We start from the raw sequence: 21,522 nt of genomic DNA, 5'->3' as shown, positions 1-21,522 counted from the left end.
TCAGGAAACATGCTCTCACCTTGTCTCCTGCTCTCTAGGAGTGGGTGGAACGCACAGAGACACAGGGAGGACAGGACACGGCAGTCCCAGGCCTGGACTCTAAGGGGTGCAGCCCACCTCAGGTCTTCACTGATCCTCAATTTCACCTCCCAGTGCATGGAATGAACACTCTCTCTCCCATTCTGCTACGGAAGGTGGTCTACCCATCCCTCACAGGCCACAGCTGGCCCTGGGCCTCCTGACTGCGAGTTGGTTTTGCTGACTCACAAAGCCCCAGACGTCTTACAGAGGGCAACCCCCTCTGCCAGTAGTGACCTCTTGATCTAGAAACACCCTGGAACCCTTACCCTGCCTAGCAAGGGGAATGAGGGCCACAGACGGTGAACATTCAGTAACAGCTAAGTGAACTGAAGTCCTCTTGTGGCTGTGTCTCAGCAGGCTCTCACAGCAGCCCTGTGTCAGGGGATTCTAGTCCCTACTTTATAGATGAGAAACTGAGGTTCAGAGAGGTTAAATGAATGCCAAGGACTCAGAGCAAGGAAGTGGGGAAGCCAAAATTCAAACCCAGTTCTGGCTGACAGCAGAGCCAGCATGCCCCTCCATGAGCCATGCTGCCTGGGAGGAGCCAGTCAACTGCACTGCAGGCAGCTCCCAACTCTTTGGCTCCCACATGGGCAGCTCTGGTGCCCACCTTCCTGGAGACCAGGGGCAAAAAATGTTGGTGGGCAACAGGCGGATCCAGAAAGCTACAGGGACAGTCCCTAGCCACTGCCCAGCCCTGCACAGGCTGCCTTCACCCCTCCTCCCAGACCCCTCACCTGCCATCCTGGAGCCCAAGGCAGATGGTTGGGTGCACTGTGGCCGAGGGGTCAGCAGCTGTCTGGCTCTCGTCTCTGCTCTCTGCCTCCTCCTCCTCCGGCTCTGGGATGTACTCCATGCAGAGCACAGGGGATGCCAGTGGGAAGGACTTGACGGTGCGGGGCGAGGGCCGGTTCAAGGAGAAGATTTCCACCTGGCCCCCTGCGCCTTCCTGTCTGCCCCCAACCTGGGAGCAGAGACCCAGAGAGACCATCAGGTGAGAACCACAGGAAGGAGCAGAGGAGGAACCCCAGCACTGTCTTCCCAAGAACCCCATCCCTTGAGAGAAGCATCCCTTCTCCTGCCCACACACATCCTGCAGTCACAAAGGTCATTTATCCCCAGCTGCCATGGCAACAAATTAGCTTCAGGGCCCACAGGAAATAAGGTAAGGAGCTAAGGTGGACTAAATAGTCAGCTTTCTATTTCCTCCTCTGAAGGGTACATTTCAACCAATATAAAGTAAACATCTACTCCATCCCTTTAAGATGCCCTTCTCTGTGTTGATCATTGTTATACCTCTGTATCCAGCATATGATACATACTCAATATATTCTTGTTGGATGGATGGATAGATGAATGGATGGGTGGACAGATGACGGGCAGATGGATGTATAGATGCAGAGGTGAATGGATGGGTGGGTAGAGGGATGGATGGATTAAATATATATTCTTGTTGGATGGATAAACGGATAGGTGGGTGGATGCATACATAGGTGGGTGGATAGATGGACAGATGATGGACGGCTGGATATACCACGGGCTAGAGCATGGGGAAACGATGAGAAACAAATCACTCTCAGAAGGGGAGCAGCAGTGAGAGGGCACAATTTGCAGCACAAGGAACATGGTGGAGGGTACCTCATTTGAATCAAGGGAGGCTTTGCCAGGAAGCCCAAGGATAGAAAGGTGGGCTGGAATCTCTGCATGAGTAGGGCACTAGCCAGCCCTGTCTCCTGACTCCAGGAGTGAAGATCCTGAGACCCAGGCCCTCTGCACAGTGCCCCCAGACAGCCCTGCCTCCTTTGAGACCCAGGCCTTTTGCACAGCTCCCCTTCCACTTCCTTCTCTGCCCTGTCACCATTTGCAAAAGGCATCCTCTCTTATTTGCTCCCTGGTTTTCTGTTGCTACAAATGAGGTCGCATCTCCCAACTCCAAATACAGTGCCTGGCCGCGGAGATTCCCAGGAAGACCTTGCTGGATGAAGCTGCATGAGATGAGGCAGGCAGCTGCTGTCCCCAGCGCCCCTCCCAGGTGCCACTCTCCCCACTCCTGTCCTGAGGCCGCAATGCCCAGCTGGGCAGAGGGGTGACTCACCCAGAGGTAGCCCTGTGGAAGGGAGGTGCTGACCGCTGAGAAGCCCAGCAGGGGACAGTTGACAGGACTGTGGACCAGGCCCCCAAGCTGCAGAGACAGAGATGGTGCATGCAGGGTTAATCCTCAAGGTGCCCAGATGCCAATATTTGGCAGATTCCTGAGCCCCATCCAACCCTGGATTAGAATCCCTGTGGGTGGAGGCCAGGAAAGCAACATGTTTCACAAGTGCCTGCTTCTCCAGGCAGTTCCTACCCGCTCACATTTGTTCTTCCACTCCTAGAGCCTCCTGGCTAGAAGAGGCCTGCATGAGACTCCATCAGCCCAGGGCCTCTGAACTGAGCAGCTTCCAGGTACGGTTTCCTGAAAGCCACTAACACCCAACCCTCCTCATTTTACAGACAGGGAAATGAGGGTCACAGAAGGCCAGTGACTACACTAGACCACAAGGGAGATGAGTGGCAGGGCTGGGCATCTTGTGTGGGCCACACACAGAAACCAGGGCTCAGCCTGTCACCGCTATCACCAGTAAACATTCCGCTTGCCCCCCCGAATCAGCTGCCCCAGATCCCGTGTTGGGTGGCCTCTCTCTGAGGCCTGTCTCCTGAGCTAGACCTGGTCAGTCCCTCTCTCTGGCCAGGACAGCAATTCTAGGAAATGGCCTGGCCCTCTCATGGGCCACACTGAAGGAGGAGGAGACAGAGTGGAGACAGATCTTGCCGGAGGGAGGATGCAGCCAGCCACTGGGCCCTTTTCCAGGCAGCTGCTGCCCTCTGCTGGTGCTGAAGGCCGCAGCCAGCCCCAGCCCCATTGTTACAATATTCTCACAAAATTTCTAACAGCCATGGGCAAGGGCCCCAAGAGGTCACCTCCTCCAGCCTCCTCATTTAGCAGATGCCAACTTGAAGTTCAGAGGGGGCCGTGCCTGGCTCAAGGTCACACATGTTAGTGGCAGAGTCAGGGCTAGAATTCAAACCTTTAATGCCTGGTTCAGGGCTCTTTCTATTCTGGTTGAATTCTACCCCAGAAGCCCAGCTGCACACCAGAGGCCTCAGCACTCGGGGGCCCCAGCTCTGCCTACTGAAAAAGTGGGTCCTCGCATTCAGAACAGGGTCTTCACTAAGCCTGGCCTCCGGACTCCCTGTCTTCTCTGCTTCCTGGTGGCTGCATCTAGCTGAAGGTGCACTCTCTGCTGGGCTGAAGCTCTCTCCGCTCCCTTGGTAGAGACGGGACCATGGCAGCCCGGGCTCAGCCATTTCCATGGCAACTCCAGTGGGCCCTGATGTCAGCTGAGTCAACAGAGCCAGGTCAAAGATGATAGAAAAAACGCAAATGGCTCCTTCACAGGCAAGGCCCTGGCTCTAAAAGTCTGGCCGGTGCCAGGAAGCTGGGAAGTCAAGGCACCCTATGAAGAAGAGCAGAGGGGAGGCTGTGAAGGGGAGCAGCTTTGGGGATAGCCAACCCAGCTTCAGCCCCGGCTCAGCAGTTACTCTCTGGATGGTACTGAACAAATCACGTCCTCACCCACAGAGCAGAGACCCTGACATCTCTCAGGATGGCCGTGGGAACTGGAGAGGGAAGGTGTAAAGCCCCCAGCCCAGGGCCAGGTACCCAGTACCCTGCAGCTGCTAAGGCTTACCAAGGGCCTCCCATGGGATATTCTAGCACTTCACACACATTACCTCATTTCATCAGAGCAATGTGATGAGGGTAGAGCAATCACAGATGAGCAGGAGACAGGGTACATGGCCAGCAAGCAGTTCTGGCTGAGGTCAGCGAAGGTCAACACAGAGCCAATGGGCTGGTGAGCTTTGGCCTATGGCCACAGATCCCCTCTGGGTCTGGGCTATACCCTTTAGGCCCCCAAGGTGCTCGAGTTTTAAAGCACCTCAGAGCAGGCAGCACTCTCATCCCCATCCCCAAGGCCCTGTCCCCGGGCTGGCTCTGAGACTGACCGCCAGGGGAATGGGTTTGTGCTGAGCCCTCCTTGCCCTCCTGCCCCCCCTGCCGGGACAGCATCTCCCCCTGGATGGAGCCAGGGGTCCAAGAAGAACCTTCAACACCCCAGTAGTCAGGCCTTCAGAAATTCCACAGAATAGGTTCCGGTGTCCTCTCCTTCCTGGGGACCAAGGTGTCCTCAGGTGTTTGCTTCCATTTCTTGAGCCCTGAGCACACCCCATGCAACTGGCTAAACATGCGACCAGAACTGTAGCCTCTAATCCTCATGGTGACCCAGTCTGGGAGGTGCTGTGACCACCCCAGTTTAAGATAGCATGAGCTGAGGCAGGATTCCTGATGTCACACTGTTGGGATCAAATCCAAGGCAGGTGGCCCTGCTGAGGCTCCTTCACCCTCCCAGCCAACTCCCTAGAGTCAGAAGGTCTTGGTGTGGCCCAGCATGGGCAGGGACCACTGTCAGCACAGACGAGACCTATTCCTGCCTCCTGCCCCAAGTCCTCTTATCCCTTAAAGGAAAGAACCCAACACACCCTCATCCACTGGTACAAGAGCACTAACCCTGTCCACACTGTGGCCAGCAACTTCCTCAGCCCAGCCCAAGCCCTTCCTAGACAAAGAGGATGGGCCACTGGTTGTCATGAGGCCAGGCCAGAGCTGGAAGCCCCCCTGCCCCAAAACCACCTGGAAACGTGGCGGGCTGGCAGGGGGCCTGGGCAGCAGTCCACACACTCACATCTGTTTCTGCAGTAATTGGACAGGGCCCTGGTACTCCGAGGCCCTAATTCATCAGACTGCCCGCACAGAGCTGATGGGGCACATTTGTCGGAACTGGTGGTGCGGTTTGGTGCGGGCAGACTGGGACGGCGATTTGAGGCCTAGCAAGTGGGGCCATACAGGCTCAGCTCTGGCTTCTGGGGGCTCCACAGGCCCCTTACCCCCAGAGATCCACTCACCCCCCTCCGCTAGCCCTGGTGCTCCTCAGGAGACACTGAGCCCGGGCCAACAGGACTGAGGATGCTTCTGGTGACATGTTCCTGGGCCCCGAGAGCTCCCACTGAGGAAGTTCGTGAACCCTGGTTCCCCAGGTTCGAGGTGGCAGAAGCTCCCCACCTGGATGGGGGTTTCTTCTGGGGAGGCCTTGGTGGCACTGGCCAATCTGTGACTTTACCACGGGGGTCTGATCTGTCAGGGCTTGGCCTACATCCTGTATTCTCAAGAGACCCAAGGTCCTGGGAGAGACAGAAAAATCCAATGCCCACCATAAAAGCCACCCAGGGCCAGCCTTTTGCAAGGATGTGCTAAGGCCAAGCTGGCTGTAGGCACAGTGGGTCCTGACACTCCCTGCCTCCAGCCCAAGGCCCCGGGGCCCACAGGTAAGCCCCCATCTGGCATACTCTATCTGTCACCACTTCAGCCAGGCCCTACCCCAACACATCTCCATTGTGTCCCCATCTCCCGTGCTCACTGCCTCCACCAGGGCTGGGACTAGGGTGATGGACCAGGGCACCCAGCTTGGGTGCAAAATTTAAAAGGGCACCAAAAACTCAGTCACACACACACAAAATACAGTCAGGCAACTACAAAAAAAAAATCAATATTAATGCAAAAAATCCACAGTGAATAAGTATTTAAGACTTTAAATACAGATCAAACTTTGCCCTGCACTTGCACGGCCTTGGCTCACTCACTTCACCCTAATCCCGGCCCTTTACGTCCCAAGAAGATATTTGCTGGTGTGATCATTTGCAAGCACTGCATTAAAATAGTATTGCTCTTGATTACTGAGTATTTATCTTTTGACCTCTGCTGAAATTTTGTGCCCGAGGCGAGGGCACCTTACTCCAGTCACAGCCCTGGCCTTTGCCCACAGCAAGTCCTGCCACATCTCAGCAGGACCCTGAGCTAAGCTCTGGGCTGCTCCCTTGATAGCCACTCTTATTTTTTTTTTTTTTTTTTCCTGAGACAGGGTAGGCTGGAGTGCAGTGGTACCATTTCGGCTCACTGCAACCTCCGCCTCCTGGGTTCAAGTAATTTTTCCACCTCAGGCTCTTCAGTAGCTGGGACTACAAGTTTGCACCACCACGCCCAGTTAATTTTTGTGTTTTTGGTAGAGATGGGGTTTCACCATGTTGGCCAGGCTGGTCTCAAACTCCTGACCTCAAGTGATCCACCTGCCTTGGCCTCCCAAAATGCTGGGATTATAGGTATGAGCCACCCCACCCAGCTGATATCCTTTCTTTCTTACTTACTTATTTATTTATTTTATTTACAGAATCTCACTCTGTTGCCTAGGCTGGAGTGCAGTGGTGCAATCACAGCTCACTGCAGCCTCAACCTCCTGGGCTCAAGCAATCCGCTCACCTCAGCCTCCCAAGTAGCTGGGACTACAGGCTCACACCACCACACCCAGCTAATTTTTGTATTTTTTTGGAGAGATGGGGACCTCACTATGTTGCCCAACCTGGTCTCGAACTCCTGGATTCAAGTGACCCTTCCGCCTCAGCCTCCCAAAGGGCTGGAATTACAGGCATGAGCCACCGCACTCGGGTCCGGTATCCATTCTTATCTGCAATTCACTCTCAAACACCAGCCAGAAGGATCCAAAAAATCCAAACTATAAATCAGATCATGCCAGTCTCCAGCTTGGAAGCATCTGTTTCCAAGGCTTTTCAGTGCTCTGAGAACAAAATCCACACCTGACCCAGCCTGAGAGGCTGGCGTGGTCCAGCTCACCCACCAACTGACCTCAGGGCCTGCCCTCTCTCCTCCTGCCTCGCCTGGCTTCCCCCACTGCTCCTGCTGCACCCTCTGTGTGGGTTTGTCTACTGGAACTATTGTTCCCATCCCTGGGCTGAATCCTTCTTGCTGTTCAATCTCAGTTTAAATGTTACCTCCTTCAAGAGGCCGTTTCTGAACCCCAACTCTGTGGCCCCATGCATGTATCTACTGTAGGTCAAGACAGAGTCCAGTGGGCTGGTGAGTTTGGCCTAAGCAACCCTGGCCACAGACCCCCTGTGGCTCTGGGCAGCACCCCTTAGGCCCCCAAGGTGTTCGAGCTTTAAAGCATCTCAGAGCAGGCCCTGATGTCTTTGCTACTCACCTCACTCTCTTCTATTTCCTTTAGTTTGCTGGGTTTTTGCCTCTCTCTCTTTCTGCTAGGATTCAAAGCTACGTAAGGGTTTGAACCTTGTATGTCTTGGTCACCATTGTATTCCCAGGATCTAGCACACAAGAGGTGCTTAACAAATTACATGCAGAATGGACAAGTGAACAAATGAACCCACATCTCAAGGGTTTGTTCTTTCAGCTGTTTAGATCCCCAATCTACAGCCCAGTCGGCACCTCTCTGGTGGCTCACCAGTCTGGGCCTGGGTGCCCAGCTGGTGCTCCCATCCCTGAAGCTGAGATGACCTCATCTCCCTGGGAAAGGGGAGGCAGGTGTTGCCCCAGACGGAGGGCGAGCTAGGACAGGGCGTGAGGGCTGGTAACCCGTGGGGGCCGAATGGCCTCGTGGTTAAGACCCTGGGGGTTGTGATCAGGCAGGCCAAGGTTCAAATTCTTACTAGCTATGTCCTTTGAGGAAAATCATGGCACAGCCTAAGCTGTAGTTTCCTTATCTGTGAAACAGATAGGGGAACATCTAGTCATGAGGTTCTTATAGATATTAAGATAAGAGAATGGCAGGAAAGCAATGGGGGGACACAGCCGGTGCCCAACATGCATGAGGCCTGATGGCGCTGGAGCGTCCCATGACAAGGACAATCCCTGTGCCAAAGCCGGCTCCCGTCTGGCGGACCACAAAGCACACAACCCACAGTGTCTGGCACAGCCACTTTGGCATGAACTGGAGCCATGCCATCAACAGATGAGATCATTGCTGTTTATTATCCCAAAATAAGGGAATTTTCCATGCACTTGACCCACAGTGGTCATTCACCCCAATTTTTTTGGTGGGAAAGCTGATTTCCAAAGCAGCAAAAAGGTTTGACCAACCCTGTCAGTAAGAATTTAGAAGCCACAACTGGAACCTGAGCCTTCCCTGCTGTGGGTGCTCCCTGGAAACTCTGGTTCTCCCAGGCGAGGGGGAGCCGCAGCCACCTTCAAGGTCGGCTCAGCAAGATCCGCTCCACTCACCTGCAGGCTGAGTGCCCGGGAGGAGAAGGCAGGGGTGCAGCAGGCCAGGATCGGGCACCAGAACGGGGCTTTGCTCTTCTTGTCCTCATCTGGGCATAGCCAGCCTGGCTGGTTCTCCTCCCCTACAGCAAGAGGAAGGAGGTGGGTAGAGCTGGTCAGAATCCAAGGACCAACCGGGCCATGAGGAGCCCTACAAGCCCAAGGCAGCCACTGCCGGCCCCAGAAGCCTGGCCCCACCCAGTCACTCCCCACCCAAGCCTGCTGGACTGAGATGAAATCCAGCCTCGGAAGAGATGCTGTGGCCAGGGTCTCAGGCAGGGAGTTGAGAAATTGAAGGTCCGGCTTGACCTCCCTACTGCTGAACACCCCACAGCCTGCAGGAGCTGGGTGACTCCCTGTGCAAGTCACCCCAACTCTTTGAGCCTCGATTTCTTTGCCTAGAAAATAGGAATGCTAGAAATGCCTTCGTCCTGCAGTTGTTGTGAGGAGCAAATGAAATAATAGGTGTGAAAGGGTTTTTTAAAAAATATATAAAGATGCTGAACAGAGTCCAGGCCCCTGTCACCTTGAATTTCTGTTGCAGAGGAGGAGGCAGACCATGAACGAGCAGAGGACAACAGGCCCTCACACTTGCCTGTGGTGGTGATGGGAACGCCGGAGAATCGCATTCCTGCTTCCTTCAAGACTACCCTGAAATTAGGAAGCCACCTGTCTCCAGTTTACCCAGCCCAGCGGTGCCTCAAAGCTCCCAGGGACCTGTTACAAGCACAGATGCCCACCCCAATCCCAGACCCAGAACTCATCATGGGAGACCACCATGCTAAAGAGCATCTGCTAAACCTCGTTCTCTGTGGAGGCTCCTTTCCATGGCTCAGGGCTCTGCTCATGTGCCCCCTCCTCCGAGACGTCCTCCCTGACCACCCTGACTACAGTGGCCCCCTTCTCTCAGGAATTACTCTAAAGACCCCATCTTACTTTTCTCACAGCCTGCATGATGACCTAAGATCATCTTGCCTATCAACTTGTCTGTGGTCCATTCCCATAAGTCTCTAATCTCAAAGCTGTAGTCAGTGGGGGTCTGCACTGTCTCAGCCACCACTGTCCCCTGACACCCGGCACACTGCAAGGTACATAACAAGTGCTCAGAAAACATCGCTGGAAAGAATGAATGAAAGGAAGGAGAGAAGGAGGGAGGGAGGGAGGAAGGAATAAACCACCGTCTGTCCTGAAGAATCCTCCTTGTGAGGGAGCCTCTCCTTCCTTCCACTCCCTAAGAGGACTCCCTTCCAGGAAGCCACAGCACAGGCGGGCATGATGAAGACACCACCTACTATGCGCTCACACATCAGGCACCACACTGAGTGCCACTGCCTCTTCCCCGGCTTAGTCTTCACAATCGCTGAGCACAGTCAGGATCGTTATTTTCACTCTACAAAGGATGACACTGGCACTCAGGGATTAAGTGACATGGCCAGGCCACAGCCATAGCTGGGGGCAGCACCCAGATCCAGGCCTGGGTCTGACACCCAAGTCTGAGTTCTCTGCACTAATCTAGGCAGCCTTCAGCAACCCCGCCCACCTATGCTCCATCGCAACAGCCTATAGGCACAGATGCCGGAGTAGCTCCGCCACAGGCAGCCCGAGGAAGAGGCCACTTAATGCAGTGACCCCAAGCTGAGGAGCACCCAGGGCATCGGAGCCACAAGGGCAGGTCACAGACGGAACCACTGTGATGCAGCCTCCCCACCCCACGCACTCCTCCATGACAGACAGGAAGCTGGGACCTACGGCCAGCCTGCCCCTGCCCTAGGAGGGGCCAGCTCAGCCTGAGAGTGCCCATCGGCCACACTGGGGCCACCTGACACTACAGCGTCCTCGCTCAGCAGCCAGGCCCATCCTGCTAAAACTTACACCTGGCCTCACCGTTCCGCTGCTCGGAAACGTCAGTGGAGCCCCAGTCTACCCAGAATAAGATCCTAACACTTCTGGAAGAGCTGCGGAGGCCCCTTCCCTCCCCAGCCTCCTCCCTCCACCACCGGTTCCGCTGTGCTGGACTGTGCTCAGCAACCTCACCAGGACGGGCCCAGAGGTTCCCTCTGCCCGGAACACTGTCCCTCAGCTCCCCAGGGCTGGCTCTGTGACTCCTCTCCTTCTCAGAGGCCTGCACTGCCCATGTCCCCTGCCCTGGCCTCCACCACCTGCCGTCTCAGCCCATCGGAGGGCACTGCGCCTCTCACAGCTACTCCCTGCTCCTCCACCGCGTGGCTCTTCTTTGTTCATGTGTGTGCACATGTGCATGTGTGTGCACGTGGAAGTAGGGGCTCCCCCGCTCTGCTGCTCTTCTGTGAAGGCCAAAACCTTCCACCCTATTTCCTTCTACACCTCACCCGACCCACTCACACAGGGCTGGACCCACCACAGACCATCGATACATCTGGGAGCGGGAACAAAAAGTCTCTTCTCAGAGCGTCATATTCCAGGTTTGTCAGATGTACCCATGACATGAACGTTCATCTGACTCGCTTTCATCAAAGAGATCCTGCTAGGTCAGAGAGACGGGCTGGACACGGGTGAGGAAAGGCTACCCTGAGGGCAGCACCCATGCCATCACTGCCCGGGAGAGGTGGCATCTGAATGCTGGCACAGCAAGAAGAGCTAGAATGAGGGGCAGGTGAGGATGCTATTTGAGAAGAGAAAGACATTCGCAAATGTCAGGCACGACAACATGAAGGCGCTTGCACCCAGCGGCTCACACCCTCTGGCCTGAGTCACTGAGCAGTGAACTCATTCTTGAAGTGGGCCCAGAGGCATCCTCCATGTCAGGCCCTCTACCCTGCTGGGCCCTGGGAACAGAGTCATGAAGTCCTGATCCCTGCCAGCAGGGAGGAAAGGCCGACATGAGAGACCCTCAAGGAAAGGGCATGACCGCACGGGGCATGCATTGCCGTAACAGATCCCTCTATGGGCCCCGCACCTCGCAGTTTCCACGCTGCCTCTGCATCTTCACAGCCCTCACCAGAGGAAGGTACTTCCATCCGCACTCCACACTGGCCAGCAGAGGAAAGGGGAAAGCAGGGGAAGGGCCCAGGCGCCAAGGAACGAACCCACCAGGGTGCCTTGCGACGCAGCTCGCCCCGGGGCAGCACGGCGCTCCTAGCCTCTCCCAGTGTGCCAGGGCTCACCATGCTGCCTCTTGGACAAGCCCCTGGGCAGCAAATAAAGATAGGCCTGACTTGAGAGCTTGTCCCTGCTCTCAAGGAAGGTACAGTCAAGCAGACCCTCACCTCTACCAGACAAGAGCTCTGGTCTGGACCCCCAGTTCCACAGCCTGCAGGAGCTGGGCAGACAGCATCTCCCCGTCCCAGCCCCGTCGCCAGGGCACCAAAGCTCATCTCCTCTCTTTCCTCCCTAAACACCCACAGCCCATCAAGTCCTGGCAATTTACTCGTATGTATTTTTTTAATGATCTGACCTTCTCCTTCCAGATGGTGCCTTCCCTGCCTGCGGCTGGGGATGTTATAAGAAAATGGAGTCACTGCTCCCCATCTGCCACTGCCATTGTTCCCGTCACAAAACCAGAGCGGCGGAGACCAAATTAGAAGGCTGCTGTCACTGAAAATTGAAAGCCTTCTTGGGATAAGTGACATTAAGAACTGGCACCAACGGCAGAGCCGTGATTTCCAGTTGACGCTAAGTGGGGGCTTATTTAGCACCCGGCTCTGTTTGCCAGCACCCCCTGGGCCTGAGAGCCCTTGTGAGACACAGGGAGCAGCCCCAGGGTTGCAGCTCCCCCAGTGCCCTCAGAACAATCCCCTCTGGTCTGCTAGATGGGCCCGGGCAGATCACACCTCAGCCTCCAACTCGCTGTGTGACACTGAGCCAGGTACTTACCCTCTCTGAGCCTGCGGCCTCAACTAGAAAATAGGGGAAGGAACTCTATCCATCTGGAGTTGTGAGCACTGGAAATAACATACATCATGCCTAGCAGACACCAAGCACTCAGGAAGTGAAGCAGCAGTCATGATGGTCACTGTCCTTGCTGCTCATGGTCTAACGGTTGCTATCACTGAGGGCAGTTGAGCCCACCATGGGCCCTGCCCTGCTTCTCCAGCCCAACCTGCCTCCCAGACTCCTACTGTGCTCAGTTCCAGCATCATGCCTTTACTGCTCTCCTTGAGCTTCCCAAACTTAAGGCCACCTTCCAGATGCTGCTCACACCTCCCCAGTACCACGGAGATGCTGCTGGCCATAGTCACAGATGTCAGGCTGGGCCAGACCTCAGCAGGCATCTCGTCCAACCACCTGTCCCCTGCAGAGAGGGCCATGGTGTCCAGGGAGGCCAGGCAAGTGGCACGGTCTCCCAGCTGGGGTACAGGGTCAGGCTCCAAGGCCATGGCCTCGCCCCCACTCCTGGAGAGCAGACCCATCCCTCCCAGCTGCAGGGCGTGGGCAGATACCACCACCAGCCTGTGGGACAGGGGCGAGGGTCTAGGACGTGGCGGGGTCTAGAACACACTTTGCACACTGCCAGGGCTGTGCTCAGGATCTAGCAGCTGGAGTCATGACTGCAAGGAATACTGGTGTCAGTGTGATGACACGGGCCGGAAAACTAAACCAAATGAGAGGCGGCAAGGGAGGGCGCAGCCCTGCATTCAGGCTTGCTGCCTTGGGCCACCCGGAGATATCCCTGTGAGTCTGGCATTAGCCCATGGCCTGCCAGGCCCATGTCCCCTTGAGAGGTGGGAATGAGGAGCGCCATGGGTGGAAGGAGCTCCACCCAGGGAGGGTAAGGGGCAGCAATGCAGCTTTGTGAGCAGAGCAGGTGGTGAGGGGAAGGGTACAGGAAGGGAACTCGGGGAGCCCCCTACCTCACCTCTTCCTTCTCTGGGACCTTCCGTCTACAACCTGTTTTGGAGCTTTTACTAACAAGAACCTAGCTGGTAGAAAGAGGCCCTGTACTGAATCGTGTGCGACCTCAGAAAGGCCATTCCTCATCTAAGATGCAGATACCCCTATCCTAGGAGCCTCTCCCACAGCTCCTGTGTGCCAAGGGCTGGCTATCTAGGCATCTCCCATGCACTGTCTCCCCACATTTTCATGACAGCCCCATGCAGGAGGCACTGGCATTTTCCCCATTTTCTGGTGGAAAATCCAAGGCGTCTCAGAGTTAGTTTGCTGTGATGACAGAGCTGGTCAGTGGCAGAGGTTGGAATGGAACCCACGTTGTCTGGCTCCATTTCCCATGGTGCCAAGGACCACCGCTTACTGCCTCTCAAACCTCCCCGTGTGCCTAAGAATGCCACAGGGCCCTTGGAGACCTAGTCCAAGTTACAAATGGGAAAACTAGGTCTCGGGAGGGAGCCTGCCTTTCCCAGGACCACAAGGCATGGTGCTGGCCATGCTGCGGTTTGAACTGGGTCCCCAGATTCCCCAGGGCTCCCTGCCCCCTCCAAAGGGCAGAGCTGGTCCCCTCTCCCAGATCCCAGGTCCCCCACTGCATCCCTCTCCTTCCTCTGTCTTCAGATTATGATCCTGACACTGTAGTCAGGGAAGGAGGAAGATACAGAAAATAAAATAAAGGAATAACATCCTTTGTGAATAAATGTTTTTAACATATTCTATTTCTAACAGGCTTATATTATCATTCCCTCCCAAACCAGGCACTGCAGATTTAAAAAATATATATATTGGCAAAATAAAAGAAACAAATTATTCAAGCCCCAGGGGATCCCAGGCATTCAAATAAGATTTCAAATGACTCTCCTTCCATTAAAACTTTTGCTGCAGTGAAGCTGTGTGGAGATAAGGCAGCCCGGCGTCTTCACAGGCTGCTGAGAGCTGGGGCTGCCCGAATTGCGATCTTCCGTCTCTCCAGCACCAAGCCCCACCCAGCAAGGCATGTGCGGTTCAAACAGGAGATTCATCTGCCTTTAAAGCAAGTGTACATGTGGGGCTTGGGGGACACTTCCCAGGATGGAAGTCATGCACGGGGTGGGGAGGGGAGCGCACGGCCCAAGTTGAGGGGAAGCCACGTTAGCCTTTCTGAGGGCCAGAATTCGCAAAGTCTTCTGCCAGGGACAGGGCAATTTCTGCTTAAAACCCTGGCCACACCCTCTAAAGGCCTCCTAGTCACCCAGAAACATCCAGCTGACACCAGAGCAATATCAGCGCTGGATCCAAGAACGGATGGGCTGAGTCAAAGCCTCTGGTCCAGGCTCCTCCGCAGCAACCCCTCCCCATTCCCACCTCCACCTCCACACCTGCCCCTCCCATGCCCTCTCCACTCAGCAGCCAGAGCGACCCACTTAAATGAGAATCGGATTGGGACATTATCCAGAACAAATCCCATACGGCTCTCCCCGGCTTCCCAGAAAACCTGCCCCCAACGCACCCACCCACCTACCTCTCTCCCCTTCATCCTCCAGGGCTGGCCGCTCTGGGCTTCCTTTTGTTTCTGCCTGAGGTTCCCGCCTCAGGGGTCCCCCAGCTGGCAGCCCCAGCCTAGCTCTGTACCCTGCACAGCACACCCCTCCTTGCAGATCTGTTCCCCATTTAATGTCCACCTGCCCCTCATAAATCTAAGTTCCTTGAGAGCAGGCATCCCTGTTTTTGTCATTATTCTTTCCGCCACGCCCAAAATTATGTAGTCTCAATAAATAGTTTTTTTTGTTAATGAAAACCATCAGTGACAAAGGTCCTAATTTCTTTTTTTTTTTTTTTTTTGAGACAGAGTCTCACTGTATGACTCAGGCTAGAGCAATCTCAGCCCACTGCAACCTCCGCCTCCTGGGTTCAAGCAATTCTCCTGCCTCAACCTCCCGAGTAGCTGGGACTACAGACATGCACCACAGCACCTCGCTAATTTTTTTGTATTTTTAGTAGAGACAGGGTTTTGCCATGAAACCAGGTGGTCTTGAACTCCTGGTCTTGAACGCCTAACCTCAGGTGATCCACCCACCTCAGCCTCCCAAAGTGCTGGGATTACAGGAGTGAGCCACCATACCGGGCCAAAGGTCCTGACTTCTTTCCAGAAATGTTTTAAAACCTATTGGAAATGTATGCTTCTCTATAAAAAGATTACATCAGAAACAAAAACAAAAAAATGTCTTGCTATTGGCTGGCATCGGCAAATGGGAACTGCAGTGCAGGGAGGGAATAACACCTTGGCCTGGAGGAGACGTAGGCCTCTATCAACTCAAAACACGGACAAGTAAATTAATTATGACTTAATGAATGCAGTCTGCAGACCACCTCTTGCCAAGCCAAGGAAGCAGAATGAATGGGATGGAGACGGGGCTTTGGAGGCAGCCCAGGTCTGCCTCTCCCTGCTGTGTGACCTCAGGCAAGTCCCTGCACTCTCTGGGCCTCCGAATCCTCAATGGAAAAAGAGATTCTCAACAGGCTGACTCTTAGGACTACTATGAATGTGAAATGAAAAAGATGCACATAAAATGCTCAGAAAAGTGCACGTAAATATCCATGCATAACTGTATTTGTATCATGGGGTGCACAGAAGAAAAATATAGTAAAGAGGTCTTTGGTCTTTGAGAATCAGTGTAGTCCCACTTGCACCATTTTTCTGGGTAACAGTTTTATTGAGATATAATTCAGTTACCATAAATTGCACACTTTTAAAGTGCACACGTTTAGACTCGGCGTGGTGGCTCACGCCTGTAATCCCAGCACTTTGGGAGGCCAAGGAGGGTGGATCACAAGGTCAGGAGATCAAGACCATCCTGGCCAACACGGTGAAACTCTATCTCTACTAAAAATACAAAAAAAATAGCAGAGCATTGTGGCAGGTGCCTGTAGTCCCAGCTACTCAGGAGGCTGAGGCAGAAGAATTGGTTGAACCCTCGAGGCGGAGGTTGCAGTGAGCTGAGATCATGCCATTGCACTCCAGCCTGGGCAACAGAATAAGATTCCGTCTCAAAAAAAAAAAAAAAAAAGCACATGTCACTGATTTTTGGTGTAGTCACAGAGTTGAGCAACCACCACCATCTAATTTTAGAATGTCTTCGTCACCCCCCTCAAAGAACCCCTTAGCAGTCATTCTCCATTCCCCTCTCCTGCCAGGTCCCTGGCAACCACTAATTTACTTTCTGTTGAGGTCCATCAATTCCTAGCTGGGGAAACTGAGGCTTGGAGAGGGGAAGTGACTTGTCCAGGGTCACAAAGCAGAGCCTCAGGACTCAGGGCTCTGGCTCCAGCTGTTTCTCTACCATACCGCCTCCCTCCCACTCGGGAGCCTCCCTGCCCCCCACTGAACACCCACCCTGTACCCTCACACACCCCAAACCTCCCCTCTCCTCACCCTTACCCCCCGAGGCACTCTGCCTGGAGCTATACTCACGGAGTCCAATTTTGGCCAAATGTAACCTGTTGACCCAGGAAATCTTGCTCAGGGGGTTGGGGGTGATGAAAACCACCATGAAGCTGATGGGGCGGCCAGACCTGCGGTGAGAAGGGGGAGGGTGGACATGTGAGTGCCCTCACAAGGGCCAGGCTCCCCCAGGTGTCATATAGTACTTCCTCCAACCCACATACCCTGGAGATGAGGGAGGTCTGGTCACAGCATCCCCAAAATGTGGCCAAAGAGGCCAGTGGCTTAGCAAAGCCTCGGTTCCCTGGGGGAGGAATCCCTCCACCCACAATGGCCCCTGAGGGAGGTACCTGGCCAGAGTGGCCGAGCCATGCTCCCCAGCCTGGCTCCAGGAGCCTCTGGCTTTGTGCCCAGCAGAGCCTCTGCAGCCTGCAACTCCACCTGGTCAGTGGTCAGCTGTCCACAGGTCTTAGACACCTTACGTGTCTGACCACCTGCCTCTGGAGGGAGGAATGGGTCTCACTTGGGTCTGTTCCCAGCACCTGGCATGGGGCAGTTGCTCATTAAATGTTTGCTGAGTGGACACATGAATGAATGAATGAAGAAATGAATGAATGGGGTTGGACACCAGCTTGGGGCAGCAGCCAGAGGTTGCTGTGGTCACCACACACTGTCCTCTCAGCGTGGAACAGTGGGGGCCTTCCCAGCCCTTTGGGGGGTGGGCAGGGCAGTGTCACAAGCCTCTAGGGTGCACATGGAGAATGGGAGGCAGAGAGAACAGAGACGAGAGAAGGGAGATGGGCAGACCACTTGGCAGGGAGGCGGCAGATTCAAAGCTGCTGAGCCTCACCCTCAAGCCCGTGGTCCTGCCTCAAACGATAGTGCTCCAACCTTCTCTTCCTTACAGCCACTGTGCTTGTGATACTCTGTCTCCACCTTCACTCCACCCTGGAGGCCAAAACCTGGGCACTGAGCCCACTCACTGCACTGGCCTGGGCTTCAGAGTCAGACCCCATCAGGACCCAGCTCTGCCTCTCACAATGTGGCCTTCAGCCTCTCCTGCAACTCCCTGAGCCTCACCTTCCTCATCTGTAAAATGGAAATAAGAAGACCCACTTTACAAAGCCTCGGGAGGACCAGAAAGATATATTTCCCTGTCTGTGCCAGGGCGAGCAGCTACGCCTATCATCAATTCCACAAACCTCAGTTCGGGTCTACTGTGCACCGCTCCTGTGGTGAGCATTTTGGGAGTGAGGTGGTGCTGGGGGGAGGCTGGATCCAGAAACAGGAAACTCAGGGCCTGGCCTGGGAGCCTAAATAGACTGATGTGACTGAAAAGGACACAGTGCAAACAGAACTCACCAGTGGCAGAGTGTCTGAGTATCCTAACAGTGGGCTGGGCTTATCCAGTATATGAACAGGGTGCTCATTCATTCATTCATTCATTCCACAATATTTTCATGAGCACCTACTACATGCCAGGTGCTATCCCAGACATGGCCCACAACGCCTATGTATCCACTCCTATCACGGCATCCTGAAAAGAGGGCTGCAGGTGCCCTCTCCAGATCCCCTGCTCTGCTGGTAGCCCAGCAGAGGCAGCAACCCTCCCTCCAAGACCCCTTTCTCTCACTTGTCGGGTTTCCCAGGGAGCAGGAGCCTGAGGCGGCACTTGTTAGCTGAATGGATCTCTTCCTCCTTCACCCGCATCAGCCTCTGCAGGGCCAGGCACCAGTCTTGAGCCACAGTCATGTTCAGGTTCTAGGGTTCAGGAGGCCAATGAGGTCACCACACAGCCCATTGGCTCACCAGAAGCCACACCAGAGCCTATAGGAATCACAGCACCCAGAGGAAGAGGAGCAGAAGGAGTCCGGGAGCCTCAGTGAGACGGCACATTTGGCCTCAGGCAGGGCCAACTCGCCATGCTCCAGGCTTCCCAGCCCTGGGCTTAGATGCCACCTGGCAGCCCTTCTCTGAGAGGGATGCACTGTCCCAGCCAGCTTCCCCTCCAGACTGGGCAGAGGCCCAGGAAGGGGCCACATGACAGAATGGCCACTGTGCAGAGAACAAAGGCCCCGCAGCCAGGCTCCGCTCAACCCGAATCAGAGAGTGCACCCAAACCAGGGGCCACACACAAGATTTCCAGGCAGGGACACACAGCTTCAGCAGTGACGGTTGCCTATGGGAGCTCAGAAGCCCGGAGCACATCTGGGGCATGGGCCAGGATAGGAACCTCTCCCTACTCGGCTTCTGAATCCAAGCACTGCCCGCAGCAGGGAGCTCGGGCCAACAAGACCAGTTCAGGCCACGTACCTGGTAGGTGCCATGCAGTGTGCTGATGAGAAGCGTGATCTGCTCCACCACGGCCAGGTCCTTCTGCAGGTCCTGAAGCTCCTGGAAGAGGCGCGGGGGGCCGAGGTACACTTTATCTGGGCAGAGAAGAGATCAACTCAGGCTCAGGTAGAGAAGGTGCTAACAAGAAGCCAAGTATCTGTTCACAACAGAAAAGAACCAGAAAGTGACATTATCTAGTTCCTGCCCTGATGGAGCTCCCAGACTAGCTGGGAAGCCAGATCCTTTCACGGATGAAGTCTAACGCCTGAGATCCAGGCCACAGTCAGTCTGTACAAAGGACTATATGGGACCACAAGACCAAAAGCAAGGTGTGCCTGGGAGAGACGAGGAGCCTTTCTGGGACTGGAAGTGAGTGTGGTGAGCACTGCCAAGAGAGAAACACAAGAGTATGTGCAAAGGCACTGTGGCTTGAGGCAGCCATGACCAGCAAGTTGTTCAAAGGCATCCTGACAGCCCATCGTGTGCCAGGTTCCATGCTAGACTGGAGAGACAGCAGCACACAAGACAGACAGGGTCCCCACTCTTCCGGAGCTTATGACCTGGGCAGGGCGAGTGGTGGAGGAGCACAGTCAGTTAACGTGGCGGGTGGTAGGAGGTGGTGGGGAGAAAGAGATCAGGGTGGTGGGACAGTGATGGGGTGAGGGGGCCCAGATCCCTGGTGATGATACAAATGGAGTAAGGGTGCAATGGGGGTAGGTGGCAGCAGCTAGAGATAGAGTAGGAGGGTCCAGGAGGACCAGATGGGGAAGGCCTTGAATGCTGGGCTAGGCATTTGGACTGTACTCTCTAGGCCACGGTTTTGCATGCTGAGGTCTCATGAAACCCCAGGGGAGTGGCAGAAAAGCCTTATTTGGGGTCGTTTAGATAATTATGTGAAAAACAGGTGTGCATCCTGAGTCACCCGCACGGAGTGAGCTTAAAGCCATGCTCTGCTGCCTGGTATCAAGGCTTCCATGGACTATGGCCCCTGAAAGGTCACTGGGTAACAAGCAAAGAGCATGGCAAGCTTGGGATGTGGACGACGCACTCGCATCAGAGAGGGGCTCTGCAGTGGCCCAGACTCGGGGAGCCCAAGGGAAATGCAGATCCCCGCAGGGCACCCTGTGGCACAGGCATGAAAACATGGGGGAACCTCTCCACCAGGGCCTGTGCCATGCCCACATCTCCAGCAAATTGCTTTCATCAAAACAACACCATCCATCACATGACATCATTAATGCTGTTAATTTGCATGACATTAATGCTGTTAATTTGCATGACATTAATGCTGTAATTTGCATGACATTAATTAATTAATTTGCATGCTATGATTTTGTAGCTTTCTTTTTATTCAATTTATGATTCAGTTTTGGTTTTATGGTTCAAGGGCTATAAGCAGAAGGAGCTGATTACAGGGAGTTGTGCCTTTGTATAGATTTGAATAACAACATAACGAAGGGTTCCACAGAACTTCTCTTGCCCCCGTAGAAGGGGTCTTGCAGCTCATGACTCTGCTTTGAGGAATGCCGCTACAGATACCTCATTGTCACTGAAGGAGGGATCTCCTAAGCATCCCTGGAATGCATGAAGGATGCTAGACTGCACGGCTAGCAGAAGGGAAGCCTGTGCCCCAAGCGGTGGCGAGGGAGAGTGCCGTCAAGCCAGGGCAGAAGGTGCCTCTGAGGAAGGCTCGTGGGGCGGAGGACTCTTCCTACCCCGCAGAGCTGTGGAAAGAGACAGCATCTTGAAGTGGGCACAGCTGCCCCGGCCCAGCACCCAGACAGCAAGAGTAGGTGGTGTAATCGCTCCCTCAGAATTTCCAGAATTGTGGGTGGCCCATGAGGCAACCTCCTCGGTCAGATGGTGGACAGAGAGGGAAGTGAAACCGCGGCGCCTTTCTCACTCTTGGAAGATGCCCCTGGGCACAGGGCTCCTTTCTGCTAGCCCTGCAATTTAGCAACCTTCATGCATTCAAGGAACAGTTATTAATGCCCACCATGCTCTGGGCTCTCCGGACAGGTGGGCAGCCAGGCTGAGGGGAGAGACGTCAACCAATCAATCACCCATAAAGGGGAAAATGCACTGGCGGTCTTGAGAGCACGGAGGAGCCACCTGGCCCAGCAGGAGGGCATAAGAGAAGGCTGCTCTAAGGAAGTGCCATTTGAGCCAAGCACAGATGAGACAAAAACAAGATGGCAGGAGAGTACTTGGCAAAAGGCACAGGCTGGAGAGGACATGGTGAGAAGCAGCATGGCCCATCTAGGAACCCAGAGAGCCAGCGTGGCCGCAGCAGAGAGAAGGGGCAGAGGGAGGTGAGGTGGAGGCAGGTGGGGCGCCCCCAGGACCGGCAATGGGAAGCCACCAGGGCAGGGATGATGTGCACTGATCCGACCTGAGTTTTGAAGAATGAGCCCTGGAGATGGGCAGAGGACAGACAGGAAGGGGCACAGGTAGGAGGAGGGAGGCAGGGCAGCCAGGCAGCTGCCACAGCAGGACAGGGTGTGTAGTGGCCAACATGGAGGCAGAGCAAAGTGTGTGGGTTGGGAGACACACCTGCACACACCCAGGTGAGGTCTTGGCTCTGCATTTTGGTCTAGGT

General features: G+C 54.8%; 1 protein-coding gene across 13 annotated transcripts in view; it reads right to left on the bottom strand.

Annotated features, from left to right (window-relative positions):
* ARHGEF10L (Rho guanine nucleotide exchange factor 10 like) overlaps nucleotides 1-21,522 on the bottom strand; it is a 178,967-nt gene that overhangs the window by 41,700 nt on the left and 115,745 nt on the right. For all 13 annotated transcript variants that reach the window (XM_032300579.1, XM_032300583.1, XM_032300578.1 and 10 more), the window contains 6 exons: nucleotides 18,903-19,018; nucleotides 18,223-18,350; nucleotides 16,620-16,720; nucleotides 8,267-8,388; nucleotides 2,177-2,263; nucleotides 819-1,045 (listed from right to left, as the gene is read on the bottom strand). In XM_032300579.1, coding sequence (XP_032156470.1) covers nucleotides 819-1,045; nucleotides 2,177-2,263; nucleotides 8,267-8,388; nucleotides 16,620-16,720; nucleotides 18,223-18,350; nucleotides 18,903-19,018 — 781 coding nt within the window. The remainder of the gene's footprint in view (nucleotides 1-818; nucleotides 1,046-2,176; nucleotides 2,264-8,266; nucleotides 8,389-16,619; nucleotides 16,721-18,222; nucleotides 18,351-18,902; nucleotides 19,019-21,522) is intronic.

This window comes from Sapajus apella, unplaced genomic scaffold (assembly GCF_009761245.1).
Source record: "Sapajus apella isolate SASKATOON/1434 unplaced genomic scaffold, GSC_monkey_1.0 scaffold43, whole genome shotgun sequence".
In the NCBI taxonomy this organism is placed as follows: Eukaryota; Metazoa; Chordata; class Mammalia; order Primates; family Cebidae; genus Sapajus; species Sapajus apella.
The sequence above is the reverse complement of the archived record's forward strand: the minus strand, read 5'-3'. Positions and strand labels throughout refer to the sequence as shown.